Raw genomic sequence first — 19730 nt, 5'->3', positions numbered from 1 at the left:
ATATTTTTTTAAAAAAAACATTACCTTAATGAATTCACATTTCTCCTAAAGTTTTCATATCGTACGCTTCCCTGACAGAAGCGCCGTTCCCGAGACGCCACATGACCGCGCTTTGGCGTACTCGTACACACCTGTGACGTCACTTTGGGACATCATATTTTTATGGCCTACAAAACGATTTTACAAGTATGAAACTCAATGAATTAAAAATAGAGAATATGAAGATATATACATGTCTATGTCCTTGTCTCGAGAAGCTTAAATGGCACCTGGGCGATCCTCCCCGCGAGCGCCCCCAGGGGCCCCCCGGGGGAAAAAACAACACACAACAGGGTTAAGCAAACTGTGATGTTTTATGATATGTCCACAAGGACATTCATGCTAAATGTAAAACATGTAACAAGATCTGTGGGGAAAATAATAATAATTAAAAATGATATAGAGAAAAATATTTCTCAATTGCACGAATCCTTTATCGGAACAATGGAAAAACACCCTTAAGAGACACCAGTTATACTATACACATGCCATAAATATACACAATAATAATAGCAGAAAGCATCAATAACAATATAATACAAATACAATAGAGAATTAAGATTCTCTAACTTCTTACACAAATGTGAAAACACACTGAAGATAATATATTCAATTCAATTCAATTTTATTTGTATAGTGCCAAATCATAACGTACATTATCTCAAGGCACTGTACATAGACAACATCAAGGAGAGCAGAGAAACACAACAGTTCACACAATGAGCAAACACTAGGCATCAGTGGAGAGAAAAAACTCCCTCTTAACAGAAGAAGAAATTTCTGACAGAACCAGACTCAGAGATGTGCGGTCATCTGCCTCGACCGTTGGGGTGAAAGGAAAAATGGGGGACAGAGGAGAGGTGGTTGTATATATATATATATATATATATATATATATATATATATATATATATATATATATATATAATTAATATACAATTGCACACAGAACAGAACAAAGAAAAATGGGCCTGTATTTATAATATTATGCATGAAATGTGGGTTATTTGGGAGAAAGTTGATGTGTGACTGACTTTAACCCACTAATTCCATTAGAGTAGCCTATTGCTTTATTCCCCATTGATCTTACAGGTGGTAATGATGCTATTATGAATAGAAAACACACAGTAGCATGCATTGATTTTGAATGTTGCTCTTAACTAGTGTGTGAACAATGACAGTCCAACAAACAGATGAATCAATCAGTTAGTCATAAGTGTAAAAAAAAGAAATGGAAAGAAGAAATGAAACTGGTCCGAGAAAACAGAAAGCATTTAATTCTAATGTGAACTAAAGAGAGCGATAGTTCAATGAGAAGCTTTGTGTTTTTAACACACACATTTAACAAAAACGACGAGGGTAATTAACCATGACTCTGAAGAACAACGTCGATTATTCTATAAAACGGTCAATATGTTTGTTACTACGTGATATGAGAAAGGATGAGAAAGTAAACCAGATGAAATCATACACGTCAGTTATAATTCAAATTGCGAATGATTTCTTGTAAAGTGGTCACGCTTGTTTGAAGGTTTTGTTCCGGTCTAACCTGTTTCGTTGCCGGGCAGAGAGGCTGAGAGAGGATCATATATCCGGAAGTTGGGTGTTGTTACTCAGGCGGACTCTTTCCGTGTAGGTACGCCGAGTTACAGGTGGCAACACCGATACTGTTGCTCACAAGTGGGCTCTTTTATCATATACGTGGTTTTTAAATTGACGTGAGTGTTTTTCTCGTTGTTCCACGCGTGTTATTTATAAGAGGAGCCACGTCGTGCAACACAAACATGTTGGTTTCGGTGACGTTGTTCCTCTGGGCAGCGACAGGTGAGCGAATTTGTCAATAAGATTGTGTTTCTTTGTAAACAAAAACTAACATAGTTTTATCGCCTACTGTTTCACTCGTCGACAACAATGCTGGTTTACTGTTAGTAGCCTCGTGGTGGTTGTGGATAATACCTGTAAATATGAACGTGGAGCCGCTGTAGGCCTTCACGTTCTGCTATCTGTGAGGTATATAAGCTCATTGTAATATCATTATATTTTTTACGGAAGAGTTTGTGTTTGTGTACTACCAGTTTCCTTTAAAATCAAGTAATAGACCAATAGTTGGTATGACGTCCAATACTGAGCACACTGAGTGTCCCACTGTTTCTCCATTGTCATTATTTATCTTATGCGAACTGTGTGAGAACTGTGTGAGAACTGTTGAACAATGATGCTAGCTGCTACTATTATAATTGTTCATTTATAAGTCGGGGTCACACGTAGGCCTCACCTTCAGTGAGACTCCCACCATTGTTCTTTGTGCTTGAACCTTCTCTGACTCATCAAATAACAATGTTTTAGTTCAATCACATAACTCCAAACACTCACTTGCTTTAGTGATTTAACGTAATGTAAATGTAGTGGATGCTTTATGATTGTAGTTGTAGCAGGGCATGTCAGTTTCAGTCAGTTGTTGGTGGTTTCACTGTTTTCTGTCTGTGTAAACAGGGACAAGGGACATTTTTTTTGTCTTTCCACGCCCTCAAACGCAATGAGCATGCTCTCGGTTCAGGTGTTTATTGATCCCAAGTGCTATAAATGCAGAATATTAGTTTGTATGATGAGCTGTGATCATAGTTTTAGTATAACACACAGGTAGATTTTGAACCCCAAAGAAGCAAAATGCAGTCGGATGGTTTTATGGTCCACGTGTCATCCATTCATTCAATTATTTATTTCAGCCCGTTAAATTAAAGAACAAACATTTTTTAAATTGTTTTTCTGTGTGAGCCAAATATCAGAAATGTTGTAGGTTTGTTAAAATAAAACGTGGGTAACTGAAAAAGCAAATGTGTCAATATGATCCGAAATAAAAAAAAATAACTGCGTGTTTTCCCTTTAAATAAAAAAGAGAAAACTTTTAAAATTGAATAAAATCTAGTAATATCATGCTGTTCTCATTTTCAGTTGTTTATTTGTATTCAGCCATTTTATGAACATTCCAAATTCTTGTTGTAATTCACTTCACCTCTCCGCTCCTGACGTCTTGTCGTGATAGCTGTCAATCAAATACAAGACGTTCCTTGTGGGTGTGATCGCACTGAACGTGACCAATCATAAGAGGTTGGTTTCTCCCCCCAAAATGTCGAAAGTCTGGTCGACTCGCCCAAGCACATTTCAACTTCGTGAGTAGACTTCACTCGCGAGCGCGGCGCGCGTGTGACCACTGTGCGCGCGCGGTGCAGCCACCAGCCGCGCACAGCTCAGTCGTTTCTCATTCGCAGCTGTCTGAACGTGTGCGTATGTAATATCATTTATAGATAATATCATTTTTAATAGTCTCTCTAGAACATAGCTCCATTTACAAAAGGTTCTATCAACTCAGGGTCCAGGGAGGTGGGAGTATAAGACAGACAGACCTTCTGTGAGTGACTGTTCCCAGATTCTGACGGTGTGGCAGTAATAAGTCACTTGTGCTTGCAGCATCATTGCTTTCATCCTAATGAGCTGCATGATGTTATTGTCTGTCTTTCCAGGTGTTAATGGCTATTCAGTCACTACCAAAAATGCTGAGGTGCAGGTGAGGGAGAATGAAGGTGAGTCATGACACTATAGTAAGACGTTCATTCAGTAATCACAAGTATTTTAATGAGCATTAAAAGGAGTTGCCCCCTCGTGGTTGACCGAACATTGGGCCACCAGAATCATCATTAATTGCCAAGATGTTGAAATATCGGAAACTCTATTTGAAGCTGTGTGGTTTTGTTATGGTTTTTGTGTTTAATCCTGTGACTTTAGTATTTTTAAGTAAGCCTTATGTCAAGCCTTAAAGTTAAGATATACAACATAAAGGCAATGGTTATTTTTTTAATTTATTTTGAATTAGGTTAGGCCTAAATTCAGTTTTAGTGTTTAAATGTAAGTCATTTTGTTTTTATGATTTAGTTGAACAGCAGATTGTAGTCATTTTTCTTTGCTGTTTGTTTGACTGCACTAACTTCAAAGATCTTATGATCTTATGATTCTTCAGCTTTTAATAAAACATTTTTTTTTAAAACTCTTTCAGGAAATTATGGGCAGTTAGCCACTGTTATGTTCACAGTCGAGTCTGTTTAGTCATTTAAACTTGTGATTTAATGCTTTTGTTGTTCGTGTCAAAACCAATGTACATAACAAACAATGACTTTTGTTTACCATTAAAATAAGTCAGAAGTCAAAGTAGTTGTAGTAGCACTTGTTTAAAATAGGCAGTGAAATGTTCTTTATTGTGATTTCTGTTATTTCTGATATTTCAGGGACTGACCTGACATGTACTTACTCGGGAGACTTTGGTTCAGAGGCCAGAGTTGAGTGGAAATTTAAAGACCTAGGAGGCTCACAAACATATGTGGTTTTTAATGGTCAACCAACACGTAAGTAGATAATCATTTCTGTGGCATTCTCCTTTCTTTGTTTTCACCTTCACCAAGGATGTTTTAGTTTGAATCTTTGTGACTGTCTATTGATCTTTTAGCTAGGTGGATATCTCAAAAAACCCTTAAAAGAGTAAAAGAGATATTTTGATATTTGGGTCAGCTCATCTACTATCTATTAATTTAGGTGCTCCCTTTGCTTAGATGTAGGGCTTGGTATTGATTTAAAATTGATTTAAAAATCAATCGATACCTGGACTTCAATGCCGAATCCTGAACGGTGCTTATTTTCGATGCAACTTTTATGAAATCCATTTTCACAAAAAATTGCATAGCACATTATGGTAAAAATGTTTCTTATTTTATTATTATTTATTTTCAGCTACATGATATATTTACAGACTCCAGTCTCTCTACAGACTTTAGTAGTGTCCTAAAAAAACACATTAAACCCCTCTGTGACCATCCTGTTGTCACTGACAGGGTTTGGCATGCGTACTTCTGATTACTGTAACTCTTAGACCGCAAATAAAAAAAACTATGGACTGGCGATCTGTCCAGAGTGTGCTCCGCCATAAAAAGTTAGGAGATGGACGGACGGATACCTGAAAGCAGAGAAATAGAGCTTTGTGCCCATATACTTTCAAAATCTCATTACATATACTTTGCTGTAGCCCTCAGGACTTCCGTGGAACGACCATCCAATCACAAATAAGATTCACCAGCGCGTCAAGTCGTTTGACGCCAGCTTATCAGTACCATATTCCTAAACAGTTCAATAACTGCCAGATATTGAAAGTGAAAGTTATCCTAGAAAAAGGAACAGAAAGGGACAGAAACACTCACTCACTGAACATTGTTTGGCAAAACTAAAGCCATAAAATCAATATAAATCCAGGCAACCTCATTATCTTGATGGCCGTAATAGAGTTAACCATCCCCACAGTGTTGTTTCAGTCTGTTTAATCCTTTATGGACATAAACACGCACATAAACAATAACATCTGTAATTGCCCCGTGAAGAGGGAAAAAAAGAGACAATTTAACTATATGTAGGTTCAATTTGATCCAGTACTGTTGATCATACCATATATTTAAACCTTTTATTTAACTATCTGCATGTGCCTTCAAACTAGGGGTGGATCAAAATATCGATTTGGTGATAAAGTGTTGTTCTTCCACATGCAATTCATATTTTAATGAATAAATCAAGATTTACTTTAGTTAAAAAGGATCCTCGTCTCAATGAAGAGACCTAAATAACCCAGTTCATGTTGTTAGCATCATAAGATCCCAGTCAGACAGCATGCTGCATGCTTACTGGCTCACAGACCTTGATGACATTAACCCTTTAGGTATTGAAAATGTATATTGAACAGATCCTTTGATATTGGGCAATAAAAAGGATGTTTAGTCGTTACCTCAAAGTATAAAAGTTTGATACCCAGCTCTACTTATGATTTATTAGACTGTTTTAAATTAATTAATTTACTTGACAGAACTACACATCTCAGCCAAACAAGTTTGTGTTTATGACCATATATTTTTATTAATAAACCTGCCTGTCAATGTGTTTTATCATGTAAATGTGATTAAACAATTCCAAATGTTTTGAGATGCAACACAGCTTTGATATAAACCGGTATTATGTTACATACTCAACCTTTTCCACAGAACCATATTCCAGCCGTGTGACGATCTATGGAAGCAACATTAGATTCTCCAAAATGACCCCTAAAGATACTGGAGTGTATGACTGTGAAGTGTCGGGCAATGGCCAGTTTGGGGAAACCAGAGTGAAGCTGACTGTTTTGGGTAAGAGATCACAGTAAAACTCATTTTCTACTGTGTCCTGGATTTATGTGAACAGATCAGCTCAGAACTGAACAATATTTCCTGCAGTGCCTCCATCTATGCCTGTGTGTAGGGTCCCTCCCACTGTGACAACGGGTAAGACGGCCCACTTGTCCTGCCACGACAACATTGGCTCACCTCCTCCCAAATACAGGTGGTACAAAGACGGCACACTTCTGCCTCCGGATCCAAGCAAGATTTCCGGCTTCAAAAATGCCACCTACCATCTAAACACAGAGAACGGCAACCTGGTCAGCGACACATCGTCACATCATTGATGTTTTGGCTTTCAAATATAGTTAAAACAAAGTCTTAATCAAAATAAAAATGTGACCTATTTGTCTCTCAGGAGTTTCCCAGAGTGACCAAGATGGACTCAGGTCAGTACTACTGTGAGGCGTACAATGACGCTGGTCCTCCGCAGCGCAGTAAAGAAGCCAAGATGCAAGTCCGTAAGTGTTTTTCACTTTCATTTCAAAAGTGTGTCTGAGTTGATGAACATTGAGTGGAAGAGGAATTATTTAGAGACGCACGGAAACATTTTGAAACAGGACGTTTCGAGAGGTCGCTTGGAGACGGAGAGGCGCACGGTGCACAGAAAAACAGCTTGTCTGTCTGCACCATGGACCCTCGTTGTCTGATATGTTATAATATAATAAAAATATAATATTTTCATAGTTTCTTAATTGATATATTCTTTGAATCATGAATATTAATCTATACAATTGCAATGCCTTGACTGAGGTAAGCAGACATAGTCCCAGTCATAACAACAAAATTAGATAAAGCTTCCTTTTACTCTTATGTGAAATACAAAAGATAGAAAGAGGTTGACTGCAATATAGACCGTGTCGGGCTGCAACTAATGATTATTTTTAGAATGGAGTAATCTCTTGATTATTTTCTTGATTAATCGAGTATTCTTTTGTAGGAAAATGCTGATCAGTGTTTACCAAACATGGAAATCATGATGTTCATGATCTTTTCAGTTTTAATGATTTTTTTTTGTGAAATGGATAAAAAAAAAAACCCCAGAATATATTCACACAGCTGAAAAATCAACTTTGACATGAAGTATGGATAGGAAACTTTCTCTCGTGTGTGTGTGTGTGTGTGTGTGTGTGTGTGTGTGTGTGTGTGTGTGTGTGTGTGTGTGTGTGTGTGTGTGTGTGTGTGTGTGTGTGTGTGTGTGTGTGTGTGTGTGTGTGTGTGTGTGTGTGTGTGTGTGTGTGTGTGTGTGTGTCCAGGTATTACTGATGTTGTGGGGACCTAAACCTGTTTACACAGTCACATTATGGGGACTTGTCCTCCTTGTGGGGACAAAAAGCAAGTCCCCATAACGTAAATTACTACATTTTAAGGTGAAGATATGTTTTAAGGTTGGGTTAGGATTAGGCCAGTAGTAAGTCAATGCAATGTCCCCTCAAGTCATGAATGTCGAACGTGTGTGTGTGTGGCATTTTTATCCAGGGATTCATTCACATTCCTGATTCCTGTTCTCAGGGATGTAGAGTCTTGATTATCACCAGAAATAAATTGGTAATGATCTTAACTTCATGCTCAAAGAAGGCAAACTCAATTTCTTATGACTTTGTATGAGGCTGAGGTCATGAGTGAACTGCTTAAAGAAATACAGTGTTCTCTGCTGGCGTTCTCCTCCACACCTTGCACAAGAGCTGAGATGCTTCAAGCAAATAGAGTTAGTGAGTGTTGCTGTTAGACAAGAGATGTTGTGATATTCTTTGTTCATCTTTGAAATGCCTCTCCAAGCTCTTTCTGTGTGGCTTATGTTTAATAAACATAAATGGTGCTTTTAGTATGGTCTCAACGTGGGTGGAGTTGAACCAAAGTCGTACCACAGCTACATGAAAATGCCGGGATGTGGTTTTAAACTCTTTTTATTTCAGTACTTCCTTCATGACCATGCATGTGAATGACTCCATCTGACACTGTCGCTAAAAGACAGCAGAAAGAGTTATGATCACTGGCTTTGAGCTCAGCTCTTTTGCAATATGATTGAGAGATTTCATTAAATTCTGTTTTGTTATTATCTAGAGCTACAAATTCAGCACATCTGATGGAGATTTAGAAACGCTTTCGCTGCCAGAAGCTTGAGGGATTATTATTTTAGCAGCTGAGGCTGTAATTTCAGCTTCCAGCTCAAGTCGCTGTCTTCCCTTCCCGAGCTGCAGATGCTGTTCCTCCAACTCATGTATCTCATTCAAATAGTGCTTTTTGCATGGAGTTTGCATGTTCTCCCCGTGTGTGTGTATGTTCTCTCCTGGTTCTCTGGCTTCCTCCCACAGTCCAAAAACATGCAATATGGGGATTAGGTCATTTGGCCACTCTAAATTGACTGTAGGTGTGAATGTGAGAGTGAATGGTTGTTTGTCTCCATATGTGGTCCTGCGATGGACTGGCAAACTGTCCACGGTGTTCCCCACCTATCGTCCCATGTCAGCTGAGTTTGCCACATGACAACAGGACAGAGAAGAAAGAGAGCACTCTAGATCTAAAGGAGGATGCTATGCTCCTTTAGCTATGCTATCTTAGGCATGGAGGCAGAGAGACAGAGCACAGAGATCACTCACTCTTGTAGCTGATGCCAGGTCTAAGAGGAGCGCTTATTTGAAAGACCAACAATTGAGAGATTTGAGAAATGGGTTCAAATGGGGTCTGAACAGTAACAATAATTTCATCTTTTGTCTTTAAGGTGACATAAACACAGGAGGAATTGTTGCTGGCGTAATTGTGGCTCTGCTGCTATTGGCCCTCCTGGGATTTGGACTTTGGTATGCACACAAGAAAGGATACCTGCCCAGTAAGTTTTCAACATCATTTTTATCAGGAGCATTAGCATTCCAGTCCTCTATGTTGCCATTTCCACAAATTAATAATTACCAGGCCTGTCGCGATGCACCAAAGTCATGATTCGGTTCATATCTGGATTTTCGATGCACCGTTCCATTTATTTATTTATTGAAGCGCAAACTCATGTCACACTTCTGCATTTTTCAACCACGACACAGGTTTGTGGGTTAGAGTATCGTTGCAGGCTTAAGAATTACACTGTTGGGCATCAAACGTATGATTAATGGCTGTATGGAATTAGATCTGTGTCAACATTTTCAAACAACACTTTTTAAGAAGCAACAAAAATACTGATTTAATCATTCAAAATGTCATTCTTTGAAAATAAACTAGTTCTTTGCGTGCCCTGATTTGTTCTTTGTGCCATAGTTTTTTGTTTTGTGGGCGGCCTTAGGAAGCTGCCTGCTGATTGGCTACTTAGTTTTGGAGCGACAGCTCAATGGACCAGAGTCGCCACAGGCTTGGAGTCTAAGCCTGTGACAACTTCCAGTGTTATGAAAGTGTTGTTTGACGCTAAAAACACTATATAAATATATAAATGTTCATCCATTGTCATTATCCTGCCTCATAGAAGTGACAGTTAGAATATTTACATGTACTTGATCTAACTGATGTTATTTCCCTTTACCTTTTTTCCTTTTACAGAGAAAGATGAAAGGTAAGATAATGTCTCCCCCTATTTATTAAATGATTGTACATGTTTAAATTCTTATGCTTTCTGTTGTCACTGCCTCGATGTTTATTGTTTTTGTCCTACAGTAAACCGAACGTGGTCTACCAGCCTCCATCATTGTATGGCGGTGAAGATGATGATGTAAGGATTAACCTGCCTGTCTAAACTTAATATTGTTGTCGAGCTTCATTTTTCTGATATGTGGATGTTAATTTGATATCATTTGTTTGCTTTCAGGGAGAATTTAAACAGAAGTCATCATTTGTGGTGTAGTCTTCAAGAAGAGGTCAAAACAAGAGAACACCTTGGGTTTTAAAGCTTGAGCTTTGAGCTTGTATTTATCCAGATTTTCGATTGAGTGGATTTCTTATTTACTCCGGCTAGATAATGAAATAAGATGTTATTAAATGAGCTGTGACTCATTTTAGCCTCAGGCCCTGTGTGTGTGTGTGTGTGTGTATGATTGTTTTCTGCCTCCTAAGAGAGCTAAGTTGTGTTGAAACTGTGCATCTGGTTGTAAATACAGGATGTCATATCTAGTACACTACCACTACTATGGCGGAACAGGGTACATGGAGGGTTTTTTTTCTGTGCAAAGTCAAAACACAACTGACAGCATTTTTCTTTATTTAACTTTATAGACATTCAAATTTACATTGCATTCATTGACCTTTTTTTTTACACAAAGCAGAAGCTGTTGTAAAGTATCTTTCTATCATGGTGTATTAAGATTCCCTTCCCTGTGAATACTATGCACTAATTGACATTTGTAGAATGTAGAATTTACAAACCAGAAGTAGTTTTCACTGAACTTCTCAACACAAAACTGACAAATCTTTATTCGATGTTCTTGTGATTGTTGGAACAGAGCTACGTGTAAGATATGGGAATATTTGTCCACTGGTGTTTAAAATGCGTACCATGATCCAAATTTAAAATATTGCTGAGCTTTGTCTCCCCTTAATTGAATACCTAGGAGAAATTTAGCCACATCGACATATGTCCTCATGTTGCTCTCTGCTTCCAGCGCCTACATTTTTAAATGCGTAATCAGTTTTACATTTATTAATAACTCATTTACTTTTCCTTTTTATTTTTAAAGGTGCAGTGCCTTAGATTCACTAAGCTCATGCATTTTGTAGTCATAATATGTTAAACATTTTAAATGCACATTTTGATAATTTATAGTTGAAATAGGTATATTTTGTCTGCCTTTGTGGGAAATACATTTACAAACTTGATCATTAGATTCAGTACATCAGTAAACTTTGACATCACATGTTTGTAAGCATCACGTGCAGCCTTCCCTAAGATTGTCACTTTGGTATATGTTGCTTAATAAAAAAATAGTTTTTACGTTGTGTGTCAAAGCTATTATTTGACTATGCACATACACAAAACACACCTCTCACGGCTTTTTAGCTCTCACATACACTATGTTACCTTTCAGGTACTTAAAACACACCTCTTATATACATGTCCTTTCTTTGTACACACACACATTTCTGTTAGAAAGGAAGGCCTCCATCATTAAGTCAAACAGGAAGTCACAGGAAATTGGCATCCCCTGCCTGAAAATCATCAAACCTTAAAGCAGTGGACTTGGACAATGATCTTTTTATTAATTGAGGTAAAAAGCAATGAAGAGGAAATTAACCATGTCTTTTAGGTACAGGCTGTGGCCAAGTGGAAAGGGAACTTGTCTTGTCCCCACCAGGTCAAAAGGGCTGGGGTGCCCCTGAGCAAGGTACCCCATTGCTCCCCGGGCACTTCAGTACTCAGTGTGGCAGCCCACTGCTCCTATTTCTAGGATGGGTCATGGCTTTTGTAAGAATGTCCTATAGTATGATAAACGACTGTGAGCTTTTCCCACTCACTGGGGTTCGGGAAGGACGAGGAGGCGGCGTTGAGGGAGCAAATATATCGGTTTATTGTAACTGAAAATAATCAACCAAACAAAACATAAGCAGTCAGCTGTGGCTGGTGTGTCAGCGCTCTCCTGCGCTGCGCTGGTCTGACTCTCTGTGTCTCTCAGTCTCTCTCTCTGTGTGTGTCCGTGTGAGGACCCAGCCTACTGCAAGAGACCAGAACCAGGTTACAAACATGCTTATAGCTGACTAATTACCTGATTCTGTCCAGCTGTCTGATCACCGGCTGAGCCACTCCTTCCTTTCCTCCAGCAGCCGTCGCTCTAACCAAGCCCCACTGCCACAACGACATAATAAGAAATAAGTATAATAAGAAATGGGGAAGTTCTTAAGATTGTATTCTTTACACGGCAGCTAAAAGGCATGTGTACACTCTGATCATTGTGGCTTGTTCTTGGGGGGCTGTCACAGAAAAGAGGGTGGAGGTGATTTGGGTGCAATACAGGGATCTGTTTACTGGACTATCTCAACCTCACATTGGACAATGAATAAAATGAAATAAATCAATGTCAAACAGAAGACGAGTTAGACATTCTAATTTAATAAAGATTAATACCAACAATAAAATAGAGTCAAATAATACCACTTTTAAATGTGGACTATTAAATATAAGCTCCTCAAAATTTGTTTTAATAAATGATCTAATTTCTGACAATTGTACTGATTTATTCTGTGTAACTGAAACTTGGTTACAAGATTACGTTAGTCTAAATAAGTCAACTCCACCCACTCATGCTAATACCCATATTCCTAGAAGCTCAGGCCGAGGAGGAGGTGTAGCAGCCATTTCTAATACTAGATTAATCAATCCCAAGCCCAAACCAGGATATTCATCGTTCGAAAGCCTTATTCTTAATCTATCTCATCCTAGTTGTAAATCACAGAAACCAATTATAATAGTCACAGATTATCGTCCACCTGCACCTTATTCAGAGTTCCTATCAGAGTTCTCTGACTACTTATCTGAGTTAGTGCTTAAAACAGATCAAATCATAATTGTAGGGGATTTCAACATCCATGTAGATGTTGACCGTGATAGTCTTAGCTGCGCATTTAACTCGCTGTTGGAATCAATAGGTTTTATTCAACACGTTAATAAACCAACTCATTGCCTTAATCACACCCTTGACCTTGTTTTAACTTATGGTATTGATATTGATAATTTAAACATAGTTCCTCAAAACCCTCTCCTTACTGATCATTATTTACTCACATTTAACTGTTCAATAATGAACTACAATAACATAAATAAGAAATACTGTCTGATAATAATATAAATACATTCAAAGAGACAGTGCAACCTTTATTTAACTCGGTGCCATATGTCAGTTAGATCCTATCCCCACCAAACTGTTTAAAGATGTGTTTCCTTTAATTAACAGCTCTATATTAACTCAAATGAATCTATCCTTATTAACTGGATATGTGCCCCAAACATTTAAAATAGCAGTTATTAAACCCCTTCTAAAAAAAAGCGACCCTTGACCCAGATATTTTAGCTAATTACCGACCTATATCTAATCTTCCCTTTGTCTCTAAAATCTTAGAAAAGGCTAGTCAATTATGTGAATATTTGCAAATTAATGGCCTTTTTGAAGATTTTCAGTCAAGTTTTAGATTAAACCATAGCACAGAAACAGCACTAGTTAAAGTTAGTAACTCAGATAATGGTCTAGTTTCTTTACTTGTCCTGTTAGTGATGCATTTGACACCATTGATCATGATATTCTACTGCAGAGATTGGAGCAGACTCTTGGTATCACAGGTGCTGCCCTCTGCTGGTTTAAATCATACTTATCTGATAGATTCCAGTTTGTTCATGTTAATGATAAAGCCTCACTACAAACAAAAGTTAATTGTGGAGTTCCACAAGGCTCAGTGCTTGGGCCTATACTTTTTACCTTATATATGCTTCCTCTAGGGAACATTATTAGAAAGCACAACATACACTTTCATTGTTATGCAGATGACACACAGCTATATTTCTCGATGAGGGCGGATGAAATAAATCAGGTTGTTCAACTCCAGGAATGTCTCAGAGACATTAAGTCCTGGATGACCTGTAACTTTCTACTTTTAAACTTTTATACTCGGCCCTAAACACCTCAGAGAAAAACTTTCTGATCACATTGTCACTTTAGATGACATCACCCTGGCTTCCAGTTCCACTGTGAGGAACCTTGGAGTTACTTTTGACCAGGAAATGTCTTTTGATTCACACATAAAACTCATTTCCAGAACAGCCTTCTTCCACCTGCGGAACATTATGAAAATTAGAAACATTCTGTCTTTACAGGATGCTGAAAAACTAGTTCATGCTTTTGTTACATCTAGATTAGATTACTGTAACTCCTTATTATCAGGATGTTCCAACAAGTCTGTTAGAATCCTTCAGTTAATTCAAAATGCTGCAGCACGAGTTCTGACAGGAACTAGAAAGAGAGACCATATAACTCCAGTGTTAGCTTCTCTACACTGGCTCCACCCACAGTTTAGAATTTAAAATCCTCCTCCTCACGTACAAAGCACTTAATGGTCAGGCCCCTTCATACCTGAAAGACCTAGTCTTACCCTATCATCCTAATAGACCACTTAGGTCACAAAATACAGGTTTACTTGTGGTTCCCAGAGTCTGTAAGAGTAGAATGGGAGGCAGAGCCTTTAGTTACGAGGCTCCTCCTCTCCTGTGGAACCAGCTTCCAATGACAGTTCGGGAGGCGGAGCCTCTCTCTGTATTTAAAGTAAAACTTAAAACTTTCCTTTTTGATAAAGCTTATAGTTAGAGCTGGTTCAGGGAAACCTGGACCAGCTCTTAGTTATGCTGCTATAGAACTAAACTGCTGGGGGATTTTCCTGTGGTACACGCACATTCACTCTCTCACACTCAGCATTTGATTATGACTTTTTATATGTCATTAACCTTGTCTCTTTCTCTCCCTTTTCTCTCTGCATGGTCTAATTTTTTCTTGTCACGGTCTGTTTTATTTTTTATAATGTGTATATGTATACGTATATCTATATCTATATCTATATATATATATATATATATATATATGTATATATGATGGTTCTCTATGTATCTCTGACACTGGAATGTAGTTTCTACAGTAACATTATATATTTTCCACGTAATGAAAATAAACATACCAAACACAAACAGTTACCTGCTCATGGGGAAAGCAGACTATCAGGAAAAGTATGTCGACATAAACAACCCTACACAACACACAACAAGACAGAATGGAATGCAGAAATGCAGTAAAATAAAATGTGGTGTGGTGGGCTTTAATGCATTTAAGATAATAATAAATCTGCAGCAGTTATCACGGTTCTGCTGTGGTTTACCCATAAGTCAGCACTTTTGGCACTGTGCCGCAATTTGACAGTGAAGCCAGCAGAGGGTGCTATCCCCATTGTGTAGGAATTTTAACAGAACCTATTTACAACCCGTTACATATGTATATGCTTGTCAAGAGCTTATTCCTGTGTTTACATCCATGGCATTAATTGCAACACGATTTAGTGTTCTATTTACCATGTTTCAGAAACATTGTCAATAAAACTAACATTTAATAAAACACTAGTTATGTGTGGCCCTGCGATGGACTGGCAAACTGTCCAAGGTGTACCCCGCCTATCGCCCGATGTAGCTGAGATTGGCACAGCACCCCCCGCGACCCTCTGGTGGAGGATAAAGCGGTTAGATGATGACTGACTGACTGACTATAATATGAATAAATCCAGTGTGCATTCCATGCTTGCAGCACACGGTGCAGTCCTAGCTGGGTCAACTGGCTTGTCAAGTCTGACACACAGAACTTAGTCATGCTGTCCTCCATATCCAACTCATCCTGATCGAGCAGTTGGATCAATGGCACCTTCTATAGGTAGTTAATCCGGTTGTTCACTTCTGGACAAATTCTTTCAATTGTGTGATTCTGTAACAGCGAAATATAGAAATATAGAAGATATTAAATCAGACATTCTTTCCCATATTTAAAGCATGAATAAATGAATGAACTTTAAAATCAGCAATACTTCAAATTATAATCTTGGGTTGTACATGTCTTATCTTTACTGTACACAGTCCAAGTTGTTATTCTAACTGAACAACCTTTGTGGATGGTGTTTGGTGATATAGTGACTTCTCCTGCATAAATAGAGTTAAATAAAACTCTCTCTCATCCACTCTGACCTTGTCCCACATCCCATTTTCCATGACTGCTCTCCTGCAATTAAACAGAATAACACTGTCAAGACATCGAGGGTGAAGCTACTGGAGTTATCCATAGCTCTCTTTAGAAAAAGCCCAAAGTTGTGTAAATTTAAAACTTAATGGAGAAAGCAATTTAAAGGGGACATATTATGCAAAATCAACTTTTTAACCATTTTAATACTTATATTTGGGACTCTGGAAAAAGTGTGGAAAAAGAATACTCAGTCATGTTTTCGTGGTCCCCCTTAGTGTAAGTATAGGCGATAAAACACTCCATGTTGAATTCCCTGCGCTTATGACGGCAGCATGCGCATTTCACCGCGAATGTTACCGCCCACCAGTAAGTTTACTTGGAGAGCTCCACCTTAGCTCCACCTTGTCCCTGCGAGAGTGCAGGCGAGGGAGGAAGAGCGGTATTATGTCAACGCGGCGGGACAAGTGTGCTGTTGGTGGCTGCACAGTGGAGCACAGTGTTTTACAGAGGATTTTATATATGAAGCTAATGTGCCGGATAAAGTCAGCAATCGTGTGTTCGTGTGTTCGCACCACTTCACATCAGACTGCGGCCAGCGGTCGCCGTATTTAGTCAGCGACGAACAAACACACACATTGTTAAGAAAAGGTCACATAGAGGTCATAACTGACCATTCTGACACGTCCTAATTAAACATATTTGTTCAGTACGTCCTCCATGACCGGAGCACAGACTCAGTCTGATACAGTCACATACAGCAGCAGTTTATGCAGTAACAGCGGTGGATCAGTGGTGCTGTCCCTAAGTGTTTTTAACTGATTTACAGTTGGACAGTGCGGCTCGATCCTTATGTAGGACGTCTCTTCCTGTGACCTCACACTTTTCCGCCATGTTGATATTGTCAGAGAACTAGTGGAGGGAGGGGGAGAGGAATGAGGGGAGGGAACAGGAGCTGAGCGAGTGAGCGCTGTAAAGAGGACAAATCAGAAACACCCTGGAAGAAGTGGGTGTGTGTTTGCCTGTGTCTCATTTGCATATAAAGGGACCATGCATAAAACTGAGCGTTCTGAAAGGGGCGGGTTTAGCAGGGTTATTGAACTGCTATTATGCTTCATCCTTATGGTATTTTGACCAAAGCATGTCACTGACATGTTCATTAGGACACCAGGGAACTAGTTTAATGGGGGAAATAGAGTATAATATGTCTCTTTTAACTTAACCTGCTGATATATTGCACATAAAATGCAAAGAGCATGAGAAGAATTTACAACACTGAAAACCACCCTTCATCCAAAGAGGCACAGAAACCACTAAATAACACACATTGTCTTAAAATGAACTTTTTATGATCGGATCGCAATCAGACAGCGCTTGACCTCATTAAAGTACAGGTGTAAAAAAAATCAAAACGAGTCAAATTGAGAACAGATTATTATTCGATCCAAACCACTTCTGAAGGTGGTCAGGGACACATTGTTACCACATTGAACACAAGTGTAAATGCAAATGCATCAAGTCCACCAGTCTCTAGATGTCAATGGCTTTATGTTCATGAACTTTTTTTTTTTGGTGTTTTGGTTCAGTTTATTCAGCTGAGAATTATTTTGGGTTGATGTGTTGTTGTTGATTCTCTCAGGCTGCAGTATTCATTTAGACAGTAGTAACGTCGTAACTGACAAAGTAACACGATAGGATGCACTGCCCTGTTTTCGCCACCAGGCTGCGCCTGTGGTGCGACTGCTCTGGTTCTGTGAGGTTGGTGGGTTGCTATGGTAACGGAGGCAAGCAAGAGGACGGACTTTTTAGGAGCGGTGGAAAAAGATAGATAGGCAGCCCTGAGAGAATTCATTTAAAGTTGAAATAAATTATTTTCAAGTGAACTACATCCCAACGTCCACCTGTGTTTCTGGCTGCAACATTAAAAGAGTCTGCTGCTGGAAATGTGTGTCAATGGGAAGGCGCATGACCGGATAGCAACTGGAGCTAGATGTGGACACCGAAGACGTACATAAATACCAGGTGTAAATGTATGTGGTCAAGTGCCATCTGATTGCAATCTGATCACAAACAAACACATTTTGATAGCAGGTGTAAAGGGGACCATACATACACATGAAATATAATGCATGTTATAGCACAGTTAATCTCCATTCAGAGAAGTTTCACAAAAAGATAAAATGACCACATAAATGACTGGATAACAGGTAAAGAACAATAGGTTGCAGATTACTTTTTGCTACTTGTCTCTAGGCTAGAAAATAAGATGTTATCCTGGATTACAACACTTATATTTTATATAATATATAATATCTTCTACTAACCTCTCACTTACGCTGGAATCTAAAGACCTGGAAATAGCTTCCTGGAGATCAAGGTCATCAGAGAGGTATTCTTCCTCTAGGAAGGTCAAAGTATGTGAAAAATAAACAAAAATAAAACAAGAATATTTTATAATTAAGGTACAAATGTGACAGGTGCATTACCACTTGACAAAGACCTTCCTTGATGGTTTAATAACTAAATTGTCTTGAATGGACAGTGCATTATTTAAAGGTGTAATATATGCCTGTTGTAAACAAAGAGTGGGAGGTGGCTGCACATCATTTCAAGAGCTCTGTTTCATCAGCCTGTGGGGTTGTGCAAAGGATTATTTGTTCCTCAGAGAGGTTCAGATCAAAACAAATCCAGAGGGAGTGCAACTTTCTTCTCTGTTCAGGACATCATGACTCCACAATATATTTACATAGAAAATAGTTCTTTACTGACAATACTGTATGAGAAGAAATTAAACATTTAGAAAAGATGGACCTGTAGGATGTGCTGGACGAACTATTGCCCGATGCACTGGGTTGAGTCAGACCATGGGACACACCGGAGGTCCTGTTTGCAAAGATGCAATGCCTTTTACCACTAGCATTGACAGTGGGGACAACTGACAACTAAAAAGTGTTGGTTTTTTCAAATTATTACTTGAAATTAAATTGATTTTTTTTAAAAAAGACTTAACATATAATGCAATAGTGTAAAAATATTTCTGCCAAACCAGGGTCATTTGTAGTGGCTTTCTCCATCAGAAAATGACTGTAAATGCAAACAGATAAATACAATAACTTTTATGGATCCAATAGATTATACTAACAGACTTATGTATTATGACTGAGCGTACTACAAGTAACTGTTTAAATCAAGTGTAAAATACAGTATTGAAATCATCAGTACTACTACTTACAGATTCTTTTTCCTCACTTAAAATGATCTCGTCAGGCCGGACATAAATGGACTTCTGATGAAACAGTTGTTCATCAGGTCTCCATTCAAACTCTGTGTGGGGGTAAGGGATGGCTCAACTAGTTTGTTGTAGCATGGCAGCAGGATTTCTAACCTAAGGGAAGGAAAAACACACTGTACATGAAAACTCCGTTGACGTTAAAAGAGCACTCTACTGTCCAAGGAAAAGATTTAGTGTCAATACATCATTCGTTGCCCGGTTTGTACTTGAACCCTGGCTGTTGTGGAAAGGCCTTTAGTAGATGGGGTGCACACTCTAGGTGAGCTACCAGGACACCTCAGTATAACTTAAATGGAAATGTTATGAGCTATTTACAAGCATAATGCATTGACTAAATGTGTGTTCATCTTGTTATATATCCCAGCAAGCAGCAAAGGGAATGTAAAATAATAAAATAACATTTTAATTCACAACACACAAGCACTTAAAATGAAGCTTTCATAGTATAGTATGTTGTGGTGTTCTTGCAAATATCCATTGAAAAGATGA

The 19730-nt window shown here is 38.5% G+C and overlaps 1 protein-coding gene across 1 annotated transcript; it reads left to right on the top strand.

The window, feature by feature from the left end:
• The first annotated feature begins 1624 nt into the window (after positions 1-1624).
• On the top strand, positions 1625-11190 carry LOC122780221 (junctional adhesion molecule A-like). The gene is made up of 10 exons (XM_044043081.1): positions 1625-1863; positions 3561-3620; positions 4320-4436; positions 6111-6251; positions 6339-6541; positions 6640-6742; positions 9004-9111; positions 9807-9819; positions 9921-9975; positions 10072-11190. Exons 1-10 carry the CDS (start codon positions 1824-1826, stop codon positions 10105-10107), a joined length of 876 nt encoding a protein of 291 aa, XP_043899016.1. The 5' UTR covers positions 1625-1823; the 3' UTR covers positions 10108-11190.
• The last annotated feature ends 8540 nt before the right edge of the window (positions 11191-19730 follow it).

This window comes from Solea senegalensis, linkage group LG13 (genome assembly GCF_019176455.1).
Source record: "Solea senegalensis isolate Sse05_10M linkage group LG13, IFAPA_SoseM_1, whole genome shotgun sequence".
In the NCBI taxonomy this organism is placed as follows: Eukaryota; Metazoa; Chordata; class Actinopteri; order Pleuronectiformes; family Soleidae; genus Solea; species Solea senegalensis.
Note: the sequence above shows the minus strand (reverse complement) of the source record. Positions and strands in the feature narration are given on the sequence as shown.